At 43.6% G+C, this 16840-nt stretch overlaps 1 protein-coding gene across 3 annotated transcripts in view; it reads right to left on the bottom strand.

Moving 5' to 3' along the window:
- Nucleotides 1-1127: 1127 nt before the first annotated feature.
- LOC134608203 (uncharacterized) overlaps nt 1128-16840 on the bottom strand; it is a 28912-nt gene continuing 13199 nt past the window's right edge. The window contains exons 5-6 of one of the 3 annotated variants that reach the window (XM_063450868.1): nt 2202-2360; nt 1128-1798 (exon numbers count right to left, since the gene is read on the bottom strand). In XM_063450868.1, the coding sequence (XP_063306938.1) occupies nt 1697-1798; nt 2202-2360 (261 nt within the window). In that variant the 3' untranslated portion in view covers nt 1128-1696. Of the gene's footprint in view, nt 1799-2201; nt 2364-16840 lie in introns of all 3 variants that reach the window. The other 2 variants (XM_063450867.1, XM_063450866.1) reach the window with 2 other exon arrangements.

Below are 16840 nucleotides of genomic sequence, written 5' to 3'. Positions count from 1 at the left end.
ACTCCAGTGGCGTTTCGGCTACATTCATAGGATCTGAGCAATTTTTGGATATGATGGGCGCTCAGATCCAGGCTATCCGGGGATAGAAGACTTAAGGGGGTACCTTGTTGTTAGCTGGGGGTATTTCTGTTATGCATGTCCTGGACCTGAGAGTTAATATAATTATGTTGTACATTGTGTGCCTGTCCTCGCAGGTCCAGTGGGGAATGCCCCTGGAATATGTTACTGTAGACCCCTTGCATGGGGATTCACATAAAAGGCTGTGTGTGGTCCCATTAAAATCAGTTCCGCTTTACCCTCAACACAGAGCCTCGTCTCGTGTTTGTATGTACCCACTATAACAGCTATACCTGCCTCTGTACCGCTTGGGAATACTTCAGCACTCTTCATACCAGAGAGAAAGGAAATCTCTGGCGATGGAAACCCCAGCTCTCAACGGGGTGGCCACCATAACAAGTGTTGCAGGAAACCAAACTTTGCAAATGTGTTAATAGTCTCGTAAAATGAGAGACACCAGCAAGGATGTGGATTATAACAGAGTTTATTGGTTTGACTGAATGCTGCATTAACAATCATTAAATAATATAACAAATATGCCTGTGCCCTCCAAGTCGTTATATTTATAGAAATTACATTAAAGGACCACTATAGTGCCAGGAAAACATACTCGTTTTCCTGGCACTATAGTGCCCTGAGGGTGCCCCCACCCTCAGGGTCCCACTCCCGCCGGGCTCTGGGGAGAGGAAAGGGTTAAACTTACCTCTTTCTCCAGCACCGGGCGGGGAGCTCTCCTCCCATTCGGCTGAATGCGCACACGCGGCAAGAGCTGCGCGCGCATTCAGCCGGTCTCATAGGAAAGCATTATCAATGCTTTCCTATGGACGCTTGCATGCTCTCACTGTGATTTTCACAGTGAGAATCACGCAAGCGCCTCTAGCGGCTGTCAGTGAGACAGCCACTAGAGGATTTGAGGGCTGGATTAACCCATTTATAAACATCTCTGAAACTGCTATGTTTATAAAAAAAATTGGTTAACCCTAGCTGGACCTGGCACCCAGACCACTTCATTAAGCTGAAGTGGTCTGGGTGCCTAGAGTGGTCCTTTAACTACAATACCTTCCTGCGTCTATTAACCCCTAAAACTCCACAGATTTCGTTCTCAGAATACGATCGTGCGTTGCTGAATATAAGAATACTTTGCCCCTTTATCCTCTGCTTCTCTGTCTGTAACATGCGTGTTGTACAATTCCCTTTATCACTATTTGTTGGACTGCGGCCCAAAACTAACTGTTCCCTTTTCAGTAACTTATTTAATTACATAACTGTTGAGCTTATATAATACAGTCCTGGCTGGCTGAGGATACTGTGAGTTAAATTCAAACTCCAACTGAATAATAATGGACTGCTTTCCCGTGGATCTACTGGATATTAAGATGAATGCATCGATACAGTCTGTCCCTACAACAGTGGGGGTCATTGGCTACACAAAGAATTGCAGAAATGCCAATTTGGAACAATTTCTCCCCCCATCTCTTATATGGCTTATATGGCTCTTGTGGCCTCAAGTTTACGGTTTTCCTGAAGTATTACTGTCCCCCTGTGATGGTGTCACCCAGCAGAATTCCCTCTGGGTTTGGCATCAACGAGCGTCCCCCCAAGACTCAGTCTTCTTCACTGGAACTGTCCGAGTAGAACCCTAGCGGTGACCTGCACCCCAGAAAGTGGCAGGCGTCTCCTGGCCTGCGCCTTGGGGGGGGCGTCTTCTGCTCGCACGCTGGTTTCTCATTTCATGGAAATCCTAGAATTAGAACACAGGAAGGAAAGAATGGATTTATATTCTGCAGAATCGGTTCAGAAACCCCACAGTGAGATATATAAACCCTCCCAACGAACATGAAGGATGTACGGAACAGAGAACGACATTCACCCACTTGGATCAGGGTGGATAAATTAATCTTCCTGTATCTTCTATAAATAATGTTCTTCTCTTATAGAGGAAGTTAACTTCCGAGCTGCATAATATTGGGAATATTTGTTGTATAAGACATTGGAAGAAGACATACCCCTAATTAGCCCTGTACCCCAGTAATTACATGTTACCCTTTCGATGACTCGGGGTTGGCTCACACATGAACATTAAATCCCGTATCTGTTGCTTGAGTGGTCACACTAAGTACAAGTGTGATGTCACCCTCACTCACCTCTTCACTGGAACTGGAGGACTCTGAGCTCCAGTCCGGGGGACAGCCGTGCCGGTTACAAGTGGTTCCCGGTCTCGTCTCTCGCAGAGTTTGCCTTCTCCAAGGCTGATCAGGGGTCTGTCTCCTTGGTGCGACGTCCATGCCAGCTGTAATGCCAGGCTGCTTCACATGATACAGGGAGGGTTAGAGTGTGCGGTTATTACAGGGCAGTTATATACATCGCTAGCTATATATAACATGATACAGGGAAGGGTTAGAGTGTGCTGTTATTACAGGGCAGTTATATACATCGCTGGCTATATATAACATGATACAGGGAGGGTTAGAGTGTGCGGTTATTACAGGGCAGTTATATACATCGCTAGCTATATATAACATGATACAGGGAGGGTTAGAGTGTGCGGTTATTATAGGGCAGTTATATACATCGCTGGCTATATATAACATGATACAGGGAAGGGTTAGAGTGTGCTGTTATTACAGGGCAGTTATATACATCGCTGGCTATATATAACATGATACAGGGAGGGTTAGAGTGTGCTGTTATTATAGGGCAGTTATATACATCGCTGGCTATATATAACATGATACAGGGAGGGTTAGAGTGTGCGGTTATTACAGGGCAGTTATATACATCGCTGGCTATATATAACATGATACAGGGAGGGTTAGAGTGTGCTGTTATTACAGGGCAGTTATATACATTGCTAGCTATATATAACATGATACAGGGAGGGTTAGAGTGTGCGGTTATTACAGGGCAGTTATATACATCGCTAGCTATATATAACATGATACAGGGAGGGTTAGAGTGTGCGGTTATTATAGGGCAGTTATATACATCGCTGGCTATATATAACATGATACAGGGAGGGTTAGAGTGTGCTGTTATTACAGGGCAGTTATATACATTGCTAGCTATATATAACATGATACAGGGAGGGTTAGAGTGTGCTGTTATTACAGGGCAGTTATATACATTGCTAGCTATATATAACATGATACACAGGGAGGGTTAGAGTGTGCGGTTATTATAGAGCAGTTATATACATCGCTGGCTATATATAACGTGATACAGGGAGGGTTAGAGTGTGCGGTTATTATAGAGCAGTTATATACATCGCTGGCTATATATAACATGATACAGGGAGGGTTAGAGTGTGCGGTTATTACAGGGCAGTTATATACATCGCTGGCTATATATAACATGATACAGGGAGGGTTAGAGTGTGCGGTTATTACAGGGCAGTTATATACATCGCTGGCTATATATAACATGATACAGGGAGGGTTAGAGTGTGCTGTTATTACAGGGCAGTTATATACATTGCTAGCTATATATAACATGATACAGGGAGGGTTAGAGTGTGCTGTTATTATAGGGCAGTTATATACATCGCTGGCTATATATAACATGATACAGGGAGGGTTAGAGTGTGCGGTTATTATAGGGCAGTTATATACATCGCTAGCTATATATAACATGATACAGGGAGGGTTAGAGTGTGCGGTTATTACAGGGCAGTTATATACATTGCTGGCTATATATAACATGATACAGGGAGGGTTAGAGTGTGCGGTTATTATAGGGCAGTTATATACATCGCTGGCTATATATAACATGATACAGGGAGGGTTAGAGTGTGCGGTTATTATAGGGCAGTTATATACATCGCTAGCTATATATAACATGATACACAGGGAGGGTTAGAGTGTGCGGTTATTATAGGGCAGTTATATACATCGCTAGCTATATATAACATGATACAGGGAGGGTTAGAGTGTGCTGTTATTACAGGGCAGTTATATACATCGCTAGCTATATATAACATGATACAGGGAGGGTTAGAGTGTGCGGTTATTATAGGGCAGTTATATACATCGCTGGCTATATATAACATGATACAGTGAGGGTTAGAGTGTGCTGTTATTATAGGGCAGTTATATACATCGCTGGCTATATATAACATGATACAGTGAGTGAGTGAGGGTTAGAGTGTGCGGTTATTATAGGGCAGTTATGTACATCGCTAGCTATATATAACATGATACAGGGAGGGTTAGAGTGTGCGGTTATTATAGGGCAGTTATATACATCGCTAGCTATATATAACATGATACACGGAGGGTTAGAGTGTGCTGTTATTATAGGGCAGTTATATACATCGCTGGCTATATATAACATGATACAGGGAGGGTTAGAGTGTGCTGTTATTATAGAGCAGTTATATACATCGCTAGCTATATATAACATGATGCAGGGAGGGTTAGAGTGTGCTGTTATTACAGGGCAGTTATATACATCGCTAGCTATATATAACATGATACAGGGAGGGTTAGAGTGTGCTGTTATTATAGGGCAGTTATATACATCGCTGGCTATATATAACATGATACAGGGAGGGTTAGAGTGTGCGGTTATTATAGGGCAGTTATATACATCGCTGGCTATATATAACATGATACAGTGAGGGTTAGAGTGTGCGGTTATTACAGGGCAGTTATATACATCGCTAGCTATATATAACATGATACAGGGAGGGTTAGAGTGTGCTGTTATTATAGGGCAGTTATATACATCGCTGGCTATATATAACATGATACAGGGAGGGTTAGAGTGTGCGGGTATTATAGGGCAGTTATATACATCGCTGGCTATATATAACATGATACAGTGAGGGTTAGAGTGTGCTGTTATTAAAGTGCAGTTATATACATCGCTAGCTATATATAACATGATACAGGGAGGGTTAGAGTGTGCGGTTATTATAGGGCAGTTATATACATCGCTGGCTATATATAACATGATACAGTGAGGGTTAGAGTGTGCTGTTATTATAGGGCAGTTATATACATCGCTGGCTATATATAACATGATACAGTGAGGGTTAGAGTGTGCGGTTATTATAGGGCAGTTATGTACATCGCTAGCTATATATAACATGATACAGTGAGGGTTAGAGTGTGCTGTTATTAAAGTGCAGTTATATACATCGCTAGCTATATATAACATGATACAGGGAGGGTTAGAGTGTGCGGTTATTATAGGGCAGTTATATACATCGCTGGCTATATATAACATGATACAGTGAGGGTTAGAGTGTGCTGTAATTATAGGGCAGTTATATACATCGCTGGCTATATATAACATGATACAGGGAGGGTTAGAGTGTGCGGTTATTATAGAGCAGTTATATACATCGCTAGCTATATATAACATGATACAGGGAGGGTTAGAGTGTGCTGTTATTACAGGGCAGTTATATACATCGCTAGCTATATATAACATGATACACAGGGAGGGTTAGAGTGTAATAATGTCAGGGATCAACTCGATTACATCAAATCTGTCACAGTACATAGATACATTCCTGCAACCATATATGTCCAAGGTTAAGTCACATCTTAAGGACACGACACAGATAACTCCTGGCAAGATAACTATACTCTAGTATCTACAGATGTGACTTCGTTATACACGATTATTGATCATCAACAAGGCTGTGACTCCGTGAGAAACTCATTAAGGAAATATGGGGAACTGGAAGATGTTCAAATTTCATTTATAATAGAAGGGATTGCTTTTATTTTGAAGAACAATTATTTTCTGTTTGAAGATCAGTTCTACCTCCAGAAGAAGGGAACGGCTATGGGGACAAATTTCCCCCTAGTTTTGCCAACCTGTTTATGGAGGATTGGGAGGACAATCGCATTTGGAATGGACATCCCTGGAATAAGAATATCCACAGATATAAAAGATACATCGATGATGTTTTCTTTATATGGGAAGGTGAGATGGAAGACCTGCAAGAGTTCTTAGAATATGTGAACAAGAATACCTGGGGAGTTAAACTGAACGCTACCTGTAGTAAAACACAGGTAGAATTCCTTGATCTTATCATTTATGTAGATTCCGGCACAGTTAAAACGAAAACGCACTTTAAAGAAGTTGATGTGAACAGCTTCATTCTTAAAGAGAGCTGTCACTTACCCATATGGCTCAAAAATGTACCTTATAACGAATTTAGACGCCTGAGACGCAACTGCACAGACTCTGAAGTCTACAGGGAACAAGCGGAAATAGTAAAGAATAAATTCTTGTCCAAAAACTACCAATATAATGAAATAGAGGAGGCACTATGTAGAGTAGACAATTTAGACCGTATTAATCTCTTGAAAAATAAAGATAAACTACGAACAACAAGACTAGCAGAAGAATTTCCAGCAATCATCTTGAACTATAATAAAGAAAATCTACAATTAAAAAGAATACTTACAAGACACTGGCATCTATTGAAAAAAGATAACATTTTGGCTAGTAGTTTACCTGAAAGACCTAGAATTATTTTCAGGGGTGCACCGAATTTACGAAGGAAAATAACAAATACACATCTAAAAGGAAGAAACGCCCCAACTACAACAAAGAAGAATGGTTTCTTTTATTGCTTGGACTGCATCGCATGCAAAGCAAGCAAGCACAAACAAACAAACTGAGTATTTGAAGTTACTAACAAGAACTGCAAGAAAGAGACAGAATCTTTTAAAATAAAAGAACATATCACCTGCCAAAGTACTAACGTGATATATGTATTGGATTGCCCATGCGGGCTCCAGTATGTAGGAAGAACAAAGAGGCAACTGTATGTTAGAATCAGAGAACACATGCTGAATATAAAGAAAGGCTACATGCAACACTCAGTCTCAGCCCATTTCAAACAGCAACACAATTCGGACATGAGCCTTTTGAACTTTAAGGGGATATGCAAAGTGAATAAAAACTGGAGAGGAGGAGATCACACTAAACAACTGGGCATTACCGAGATGAAATGGATATACCAATTAGACACGCTGCAGCCTAAGGGACTGAATGCTGAGTTTGAGCTGTGCCATTTTCTGGGATGAATTTTATCTTATTATGTTTTTTGTTTGTTTGTTTTTTTTGTCCATTTAATAATGAATCAGTAAAGATCTTTTAACTTGTATTGTGGTCTATTTTTCCGAGCAATTTAGGAAGGGTCCTCTAAGAAGAATATATGTATATCTATATTATGCTCTGTATAGCTAATACATTTTGGGGTCCAAAATCTCAAATGAATTTATACCAGCAAGAAGGTTGGGTTGAAGAAGAAATAATTCACAAGGGTGTGAAAATGTTTGTGTACCATAATAATTGTGTTGCTGGGGCTCTTCCTCAGCCAGCGCCCCAAAATGGCGCCCGGGGGATGTCTATCCCAAAGATCCAGTCAGTAATGGGAGATTGCCAGCTGACTATGTATCCCACTCCCAATCCTCCCAATCCCCATCCCGTCACCTCTCCCGTTTGCCCGGTCCTAAATTCTGATGGATCCTACTTTTCCCCTTCTCCCTCCCTAACATTCCCATCATCCTCATCCATCCCCAAGCCACCTTCTGAGTCTAATGCTAACATCTCATCTGCCATTCCTTCCTCACACCTTGTCTCCGTAGATAATCCTAACCTCCCATCTGCATCTGCCCAGTTCACTAACCCCTCCTCTCCTGCCACTGTCAATCTTGCTGATCCCACTCCGGCTCCTCCTTCTTCACTCGCCTCTACTGACTCTTCTCCACCCTCTCCCTCGCCCGCCCCGACCACAGCCCAGGTTCCCACCCCCTCTGCTAATCCCTCCCCAACCTCACTGCCCACTCCAGGTTCCGCCCCAACTCCCACCCAAATGGCCTGGCCATACCCCTTCCCATACCCCTATCCTCACTGGCCATACCCCTTTCCCCAAGTCACTCCCCAGGTTCCGGTCATGCCCAGTCCGGTTCAGTCTGCCCCGGATGTGCCCACATCCAACATGGCCGCCACATCTTCCCTTAACCCCAATGCAACTTCCTTCCCCGCCTCCAATATGGCGGCCCCCAGCCATTCAGCACCCCTGATGCCGGTGCTTCCCGGTGATTACCGGCCCCAAGGTTATGACCCAATGGCAACTCCCGCCTCCGGAGCTCCCTCCTATCCCCCGGCCCTGTCTCCTCAGGTGTTCCCCTCACGCAGAAGGTCCCAGATAATAGAGCTAGATGAGGAAGAGGATGACAGGCTGTCCCAGGGTTCAATGGAGGCTGCGAGAGCTCACCATTCTATTGAAGATCCCTTCGGCCATCAGGGTCGGGGAGAACAGGCCCCTCCTAAATATGTCGCTTTTAACCCCACACAAGCTAGTGCTTTAATGAAATCTCTCCCTGACCCAGAGAAGCAGCCTATGCCTTTTTACCGAGGGATAGTTCAGATACAAAAGACTTATTCCGCCGCCTGGCGTGACCTACTGAGCATTTGTGCTATTAAAGCAGGGGATGCATATTGGCCCAGCATGGCCCGCCACCTCAGTACAGATCTGCTTACAAGTGATGTTGATTACCCCTCCGGAGTAACCTTTTGCAATCAATTAAGAGATTGGGCTAAGGATAAACTTGCAGATCAAGCTGCTGGCCTTACTGATGTTGTGCAAGACAAAGGAGAATCAGTGGAAAGGTTTCATGCAAGACTATATCAAATGTTTACAGATTTGGGATTTGATCTCACTGACAAAATTCATTCACAAATGCTATCAGGTGCGTTTGTCCAAGGTGTTAAAGATTCCATACGCAAGGGAATCATTGCTGCACGCCCTGAATACAAGGTTGTTCCCCTAGATACGTTACTCCTAGTTGCTAGAGGTTTGGAATCTGCCCAAACCCCCAGAAGACCCAATCCAGCTCCTCTCATGGTGGCCCGTGCCACCCCCATCACCCCTGGCACCAAGGGTGTCAAGTTAGAGGACGTAACATGTTTTAATTGTGGGGCTAAGGGACACTACAGAAGTGACTGTCCAGAACCCAAAAGGGAACCGGGGGAGCCCAAAAAGTTTCCCACAGGGGAGCCCAAAAAGTTTCCCAAGCCTGCCCCGGCCCCTAAGGCCGTGAAAACGGTTCCAATTGTTGAGGAACCAGATGATGATTAGGAAATTGGCAAACCTGTGTCATTAACCCCTGTCATGGCAGTGTCTACAGGGGATAAAGGGGGGGGGGGGGCACTTGCCACAGTGACTTTACCCATTGAAGGCCAACCTACCACATTTCTTATTGACACAGGCGCAGCCCGAAGTGTTCTCAGAGAACAAGACCTGCCAGACCCATCTTTTTTGTCAAGTATTGATGTCTCCTTTGTTGGAGTGGATGGCCAACCGAGACACAGTCCTCTAACAACCCCTCTGCGGGTTGGCACAAGCTTACTTGCTCGTTTTGTAGTTTCCTCCACATGCCCAATTAACCTGTTAGGCGCTGATGTCCTTTCACGCCTGCAGGCGTCTATAACCTTCACTCCAGATGGACAGGTAGAAATGTTTACACCTCTATCTGTTTCTGACACTTCAGCCCTGTGCTCCTTACCTTTGATGCTGCAATTAGATATACCCAATGAGCAAGCAGCAGAACCTAGGTCCAATTTCCCAGATGAGTTAAAAACTCAGGTGCCTGCTAAGTTATGGTCCTCAGGCCCAGAGGATATAGGTCATCTAAATGTCCCACCTGTGGTGGTTAAGCTTATCCCAGGAGCTAAGTTACCAAGGAAACCACAATATCCTCTAAAACCAGCACAGGCTGCAGCCATTTCTATTCACATCAAAGCGCTCCTGGAAAAGGGTGCTTTAGTGGAGTGTAAATCAGAATGTAATACTCCATTATTTCCTGTGAAGAAGAAGACTCTAAAAGGTGAGCCAGTAAAATACAGGATGGTTCAGGATCTCCGTGCGGTCAATGAAGCCACTGTCCTGGACACCCCTCTTGTACCAAACCCCCATACCCTGCTCTCTGGCGTCCCACCTTCTGCAAAGTATTTCACAGTCATTGACCTAGCTAATGCCTTTTTCAGTGTTCCACTAGATCCATCCTGTCAATACCTGTTCGCTTTCACCCATGAAATGCAACAATATACATGGACTGTCATGCCCCAAGGGGCACAAAATTCTCCAAGTCAATTTGCCAAAGCCATGTGTACTATTCTTGACCCATGGCAAGCTGAACACCCAGAAGTTGTTTTACTCCAGTATGTGGATGATTTGTTGCTCTGTGGAGATGATATACCCACTACTGAAAAGTGTTCAATTAGTCTGCTTTGCTATTTGGCAGAACAAGGATGTAAAGCTTCACTTCTCAAGCTGCAATTCTGTCAACCTTCTGTGATTTTCCTTGGACATTGCCTATCTGAAGGTACCAGACATCTCACTCGGGACCGAGTCAGAGCAATTCTGGACATTCAACCCCCAAGGACTTCAAAATCTCTTCATGCCTTCTTAGGCCTCATTTCCTACTGCAGAGCATGGATCCCAGAGGCCTCTCTGCTTAAGCAACCTCTCTACGATGCACTCAAGTCAGATCCATTCGGCCTGACCAACGAAGCTCTGGACAATTTCAAATCTCTTAAACGTGCCATTGTCTCTGCTCCTGCCTTGGGCCTACCAGACTATACCAAGCCTTTCAAATTATTTGTCTCTGAAAGACTAGGCCATGCTACAGGAGTTCTTACCCAAACTAATGACTTAAAAGGCCGCCAGAGGCCTATTGGATACTTTTCATGCCAACTGGACATTGTGGCTAGAGGGACCCCTTCCTGCCTTAGGGCTGTTTTTGCTGCAAGAGAACTCATTGAAAGAACTTCAGACCTGGTCCTTGGCCACCCGTTGGTTGTTTTGGCCCCTCATGACATCTCTGCCATTATCAACCAAGTCCAGCTCAAGCACGTGTCTCCCGCTAGACACCTACGTCTGCAATGTCATCTTCTTCTGCCTGACAACATTTCTATACAAAGGTGTCAAGTTCTTAACCCATCCACTCTTCTTCCACTCCCTGAGGGGGGTATCTACTATGGGTTTGTCACAGATGAAACCTACATCTACCTTCTCTGTGGATGTATCAAGAAAATGCATCCACATTTAATTTTTCACGAGGACAAGACACCTCTCTGTGAAGGTCCAGATTACGCCTTCTGTACCATGTGGTACAAGCCAGACATTACTCCTGAACCTTGCTATGAAGATGAGCTCTACCACTGGTTTGAAGTAAAGCTCACTGCCCAAGATTTCTATTGTGACTCGGAAGGCAACAGCATGGTCCTGATCCAACTGCCCCCAGAACTCAATTACCTATACCGTCATTGGGATACTGCTATTCCACATATTCCTGTTACCAAGTTGAAGACAAGATCATGGAATGACCTTGGGCCCATGGCAAAATTATGGGCCACCATGGATGAATCACAACTACAGGAAAATGGCATTGCCAAATACCCAGCAACTGACCTTCTTGAAGCATGGCCACGACATTTCCTGGAAAAGGAATTTAAAGACCTAGTTATAACAAATGACTATGACCCAGAAACTCCTCATGATTGTTTCGAACAGATGAAAATGGAAACAGTACACTTACCAACTGTGCATGAGAATCCATTACCGGATCCGGATTTTACTCTGTTTGTGGATGGTTCAAGGTATGCTGATGAAGAAGGAAAATACCATACAGGATATGCCGTAACCACAACAGAGGAAGTTCTCAAGTCATCACCTCTACCGCCAGCAATGTCTGCGCAAGAAGCTGAATTGCAAGCCCTGACTTCAGCATGCAAGATTTCCAAGGGAAAGCGTGCCAACATCTATACAGATTCAAGATATGCTCTGGGTGTGGCACATGACTTCGGCCTCATTTGGAAGACAAGAGGATTTCTTACCACTGCCGGTACACCAGTCAAACACAGCTCTGCAATCAAGGAACTAATGGATGCCCTCCTACTCCCTGAAGAAGTGGCCGTTTTGAAAGTAAAGGCACATGGGAAATTGGATTCAGATGAAGCAAAGGGCAACCATTTGGCTGATCAGGCTGCTAAGCAAGCAGCCAGAGATTTGCAGGAAGTGGATGAAGAAGTGTCCGGTCAAGAAGAAGAAGTTCCTATCTTTACCTTACAAACTCTTCCTACTGACCTAAGAATTCTACGAGAACAACAAGCTATAATTACCCCTGAAGAAATCCAGAAATGGAAGAAGAAAGGAGCTGTCCTAAAGGACGGAATTTACTACAACAATTCTAAATTTTGCCTTCCAAGAAACTTATACCCAGCAGTTGTCCAATGGGCCCATGGGCCTGCACATCTGTCAAAAGACCTAATGGCCGCCCTCATTCAAAAATATTATGAAGCACCTGGAATCACAACCCTGATCAACAGCTTCTGCAAGGCCTGTGTCATTTGTGCAAAATGTAATCCAGGAAGACCAATCAAGGTGCCTGCAAAGCACCTAGCAAAACCCATGTACCCATTCCAGAGAATTCAAATTGATCACATCCAAATGCCCAAGAGTGGGTCTCATGAATATGCACTAGTAATGGTGGATATGTTCTCAGGCTGGCCAGAAGCCTACCCTGTAGCCAATATCACTGCAAAAACAACCGCAAGACGCCTACTTACAGACATTGTATGTAGATTTGGACTTCCAGAAGTCATTGAAAGTGATCAAGGCCCAGCCTTTACAGCAACAGTGACTAAAGAAATTTGGACTGCTCTGGGAGTGACCCTAGCCTTCCACACCCCTTACCACCCACAAAGTAGTGGTAAAGTAGAGCGCATGAATGGCACTCTAAAAGCCAGAATGTTAAAAATGTCACAAGAAACAAAAATGCCCTGGCCAGAAAGTCTGTCAATAGCTTTGTTCAGCGTTAGGCACACACCTAGAGGGAAACACTCGTTATCCCCATATGAAATTCTATTTGGGACAGCACCCAGGCTAGGTTGTTATTATCCACAGCAGTTACAGCTTCAATCAGATGTTTTAGTAGACTATGTAACTGAACTTGCAAGTGCCTTGAACAAAATACATGCCCAAGTTTTCTCTTCAATTCCAGATCCTGATTTGAACACAGGTACCCATAACCTGCTTCCCGGAGATTGGGTTCTGGTTAAGAAGTTCGTGCGGAAAAGCACCCTGGAACCAAGATTTGACGGGCCATTCCAAGTTCTCCTGATCACCGCAACTTCCGTCAAATTGGCCGGCAGGCCACATTGGATCCACGCTTCCCACTGCAAGAAGTCTCCTGCCCCAGAGGAAGCAGATACCGCACAACCATGTACCTCTGGTACATTGTCTCCTTAATTAGTTTAATTAAGGCCCAGCAAGTAGCCATCACTAAAGATGCTAGTGGGTACACCTTCTGGTATAATTCATCATGTACCCGTGTGGCTACCTATACCTTTGATTATTGTGACATCGTAGAATGCCCATTCACTACAACACAAATCCAGAATATCTATAGAGATATCCCTCATGTAAAAGATCCATATGTTTGTGTAGTTGACAAACAATGGGGGCACAATTGTGGCCATTGGGGGGCGGCGGGATGGAATGCCGGGCCTTCCTGGGGCTACAAGCCAAAAAGTGCCTTATCTAAAGTAGATGATCATGGTAGGTCCCTCCTTCAAAGAATTACTCTGAGAAAGCCTGGAGGAGGCACACCAATGAAATTAATTCTTAATGTTGAGCATCCAAGCCCAACAGATGCAGACCAGTATGTATTGGGAATGTACTGGAAAAAAGGTTCCTATACTAAATTAGGGCATTTCTACCTTAAAGATATGTGTAATTCCCCTGAGTGGCAAGGAGCTACTCACATGGTCACAAACCCATTAAAACCACACATCCAGTCCTTTAAGGACATGATGGCCATTGCTAACCCCACCTTTGAAGATACCATGGCCGCTGAAACAGGTTTTAATGACGTTAACCTATGGTTAGAATGGATGAAATATAATGCCAACAAACATAACCGAACCGCATGCTATGTGTGTGGTGGTGCCCGGCCTCATCTGGGCACTGTACCTTTAACCCTGCCAGTAGATGAAGAAAATTGTATTTTAAGTCTTTTAGCCTACCAATATAATTTCAACAGGTCTCTATGTCAAGCATGGACAGCGGAGTATCCTCTTATAGCCAAAAATGTAAGACCTCCTCATGGTGTTACCGTATATAAAGGTAATTACACTTGCTATGTCAAACATGATGGGATTGGTAAATTTGTGGGTAACTTTCCCGCAGGATATTGTACTACATATAGAACTGTTCCTGTACGTTTGCTGCAGCAGCACATTAGGTCACTGGGAGATATTTACTGGTTGTGTGGGGATTTACAGCTAAGATCCAGAATGGACACAGAGTGGTGGGGGGAGTGTACATTGGCCAAGGCCATTATGCCTATACACATTATTTCTGACACACACATCAACACCCATGAGTCCAGCCACACTAAGGCTAAGCGTGAAGCCCCAGTAAAAGGAAGTTTTGACCCTCACATTTACATTGATGCCATTGGGGTGCCTAGGGGGGTACCCAATGAATTTAAAGCAAGAGATGAAGTTGCTGCAGGATTTGAATCAATTTTTACCATAGTTACCGCAAACAAGAACTTAAACTGGATAAACTACATTTATTACAATCAACAGCGTTTCGTTAATTACACCAGAGATGCCCTCCAGGGATTAGCCGAACAGTTGCAGGCAACATCCCAAATGGCCTTCCAAAATAGAATAGCCCTGGATATGATCCTAGCCGAAAAAGGAGGGGTATGTAAAATTTTGCCCGACACCATGACATGTTGTACCTACATCCCAGAAAACACAGGTCCTAATGGTAAAGTTACATTAGCCATAGCAAAATTAAATGACCTCTCAGAGGAATTAAAAAGGAATTCTGGGATAAAAGATCCCTGGGACAGATGGTTTGGTTGGATGACGGGTTGGAAAAAGGCTTTAATGCATATTGGTATGGCAATACTAATTTCTCTTTTTATCTTTGCTCTTCTCTTTTGTTGTGTCTTCCTCTGTCTGAGGAAAGCTCTCACGAAGACTGTTGACCAAGCGGCACCCACTTTCACACTTCTTGATGTTGATGACCAAGATTTCCAGGATCTCAACTCACCCTGTTTGCCGCTGCAATCTATCCCTTTTGATGATAAAGTGCGAGAGTTCTAGGAAGGGACCACCTTAGGGACAGCATCTGTCAGTGAATGGTAAAGGCCCCGTGTGGAGAAGCGGTGGGTTAGCTGCCGTGGGACACCCATGGGTGTGAAGTGTTCGAGAGCCATACTGACAGATGAGTTAGCCTAGTAGGGTCAGAAAATAGGGACAGACTTGCACTTTGCATTAACACCTAGCTAGCGGCCACGGGGTTTCTGTGCCTTTGGGCTAACACGTCTTCTGGTATTAACAAATAAAGTTTTTTTATCTCTTAGAATCTAACATTTCATAGGGGGGACTGATGTAGAATTATTAAAAAAATCTTATTGTACTTATATTAAATTGCTGCTCTAACTCTGTATTAACCTGATACTGTGACAAATCCTCCATTTTGTCCTCATAACCTGACTTCTCCATATGAAAACTACATTACATGACAGTATTTCTCAGCACATCTAATACAATAGACAAAGACTGTATTCTCCATAAGGATATGACTAACCCAGGAACTGTTGAATTTCCCCTAACTCGCAACATAGTATAATTTAAAGGCCATGAGAACACAGTAGTAATGAAATGTTCTATTCATAAGAGACCTTGCACCTAACCACGAGATTTGACATCACCGACCGAGTAAAATGACGCTCAAGACCCCTTGTCCCCCACCCGTGTCCAAAAAGTACCACCTCTTGGTGGGTGGACACGGAACTAACCACTTAGTTTTTGATCCAATTAATTATATTGATAGGTGGACACTAACCCAGACACTTAACAATTAATCCAATTAATGATGTTTATTCACTGATATCTTGATAATCAATGATGACGAAAATGTCTCTTAAAAGGGCCTGCGCGCCCTTTGATTCTTCACTTGCCAATAAATTTCCTCGAAGTTATTTTAACCTGAACTCCGTGTGTCAGACTGAATTACTTCAGCGTATATACGCAATTCAATTCTCTTTAATTTGGACAGGAACAGATAGACACTTAAACATTTTGGTTTACTGAAAAGTACCATAACAGCAGTGTAAGTATTAAGATTAGAACTTCTAGACTGCCTTAATAATTTTTTACATCGAAAATGTCGATCTTAGCTTTAATATAGCAATTATTTATATTTAAATGAGCATAGTAGTAGATCTAAGGAAAGATCCTTATTCTATAATAAACTTCTTTTGAAATATACTTCTTTTCTATTTTTCGTTCTCTGTCTAACACGATGAAAACGGCAGTTATATTTAAACTTGCTTAGGCGGGTGTTACTATAGTAACGGCAGTAAATAAAGAATAGCAATATGTAACGGAACGCCTGGCACCCCGACTGGGTACCTCCGTTGAAAGATGCTCCTAGCGCTTCCAGAGGACTCCAAGCACTCCACCAGACACCATAAGCACCGCAGGCTGCAGCTATCTCCCTTCAGAACGAAGCAGGAACAAGCTCTTACAAGAGCTCAGTGATTATAGCAAGGGAATATGCCTAGCATAGCAATCCCTTGTAGCAGATTCCCCCAATAAGAGACAGGACTCAAGTTGAGGGTAAAAATAGAACTCTCTGGCTGCTAGCTTGCAGCCCTTTTTATTAGGTGCTCCCATGAAGGGGAGGGACACACACAGTAACGTACATTAACCAATCACACAATAGTTACAT

This window comes from Pelobates fuscus, chromosome 4, assembly GCF_036172605.1.
Source record: "Pelobates fuscus isolate aPelFus1 chromosome 4, aPelFus1.pri, whole genome shotgun sequence".
Taxonomy (NCBI): domain Eukaryota; kingdom Metazoa; phylum Chordata; class Amphibia; order Anura; family Pelobatidae; genus Pelobates; species Pelobates fuscus.
The sequence above is the reverse complement of the archived record's forward strand: the minus strand, read 5'-3'. Positions and strand labels throughout refer to the sequence as shown.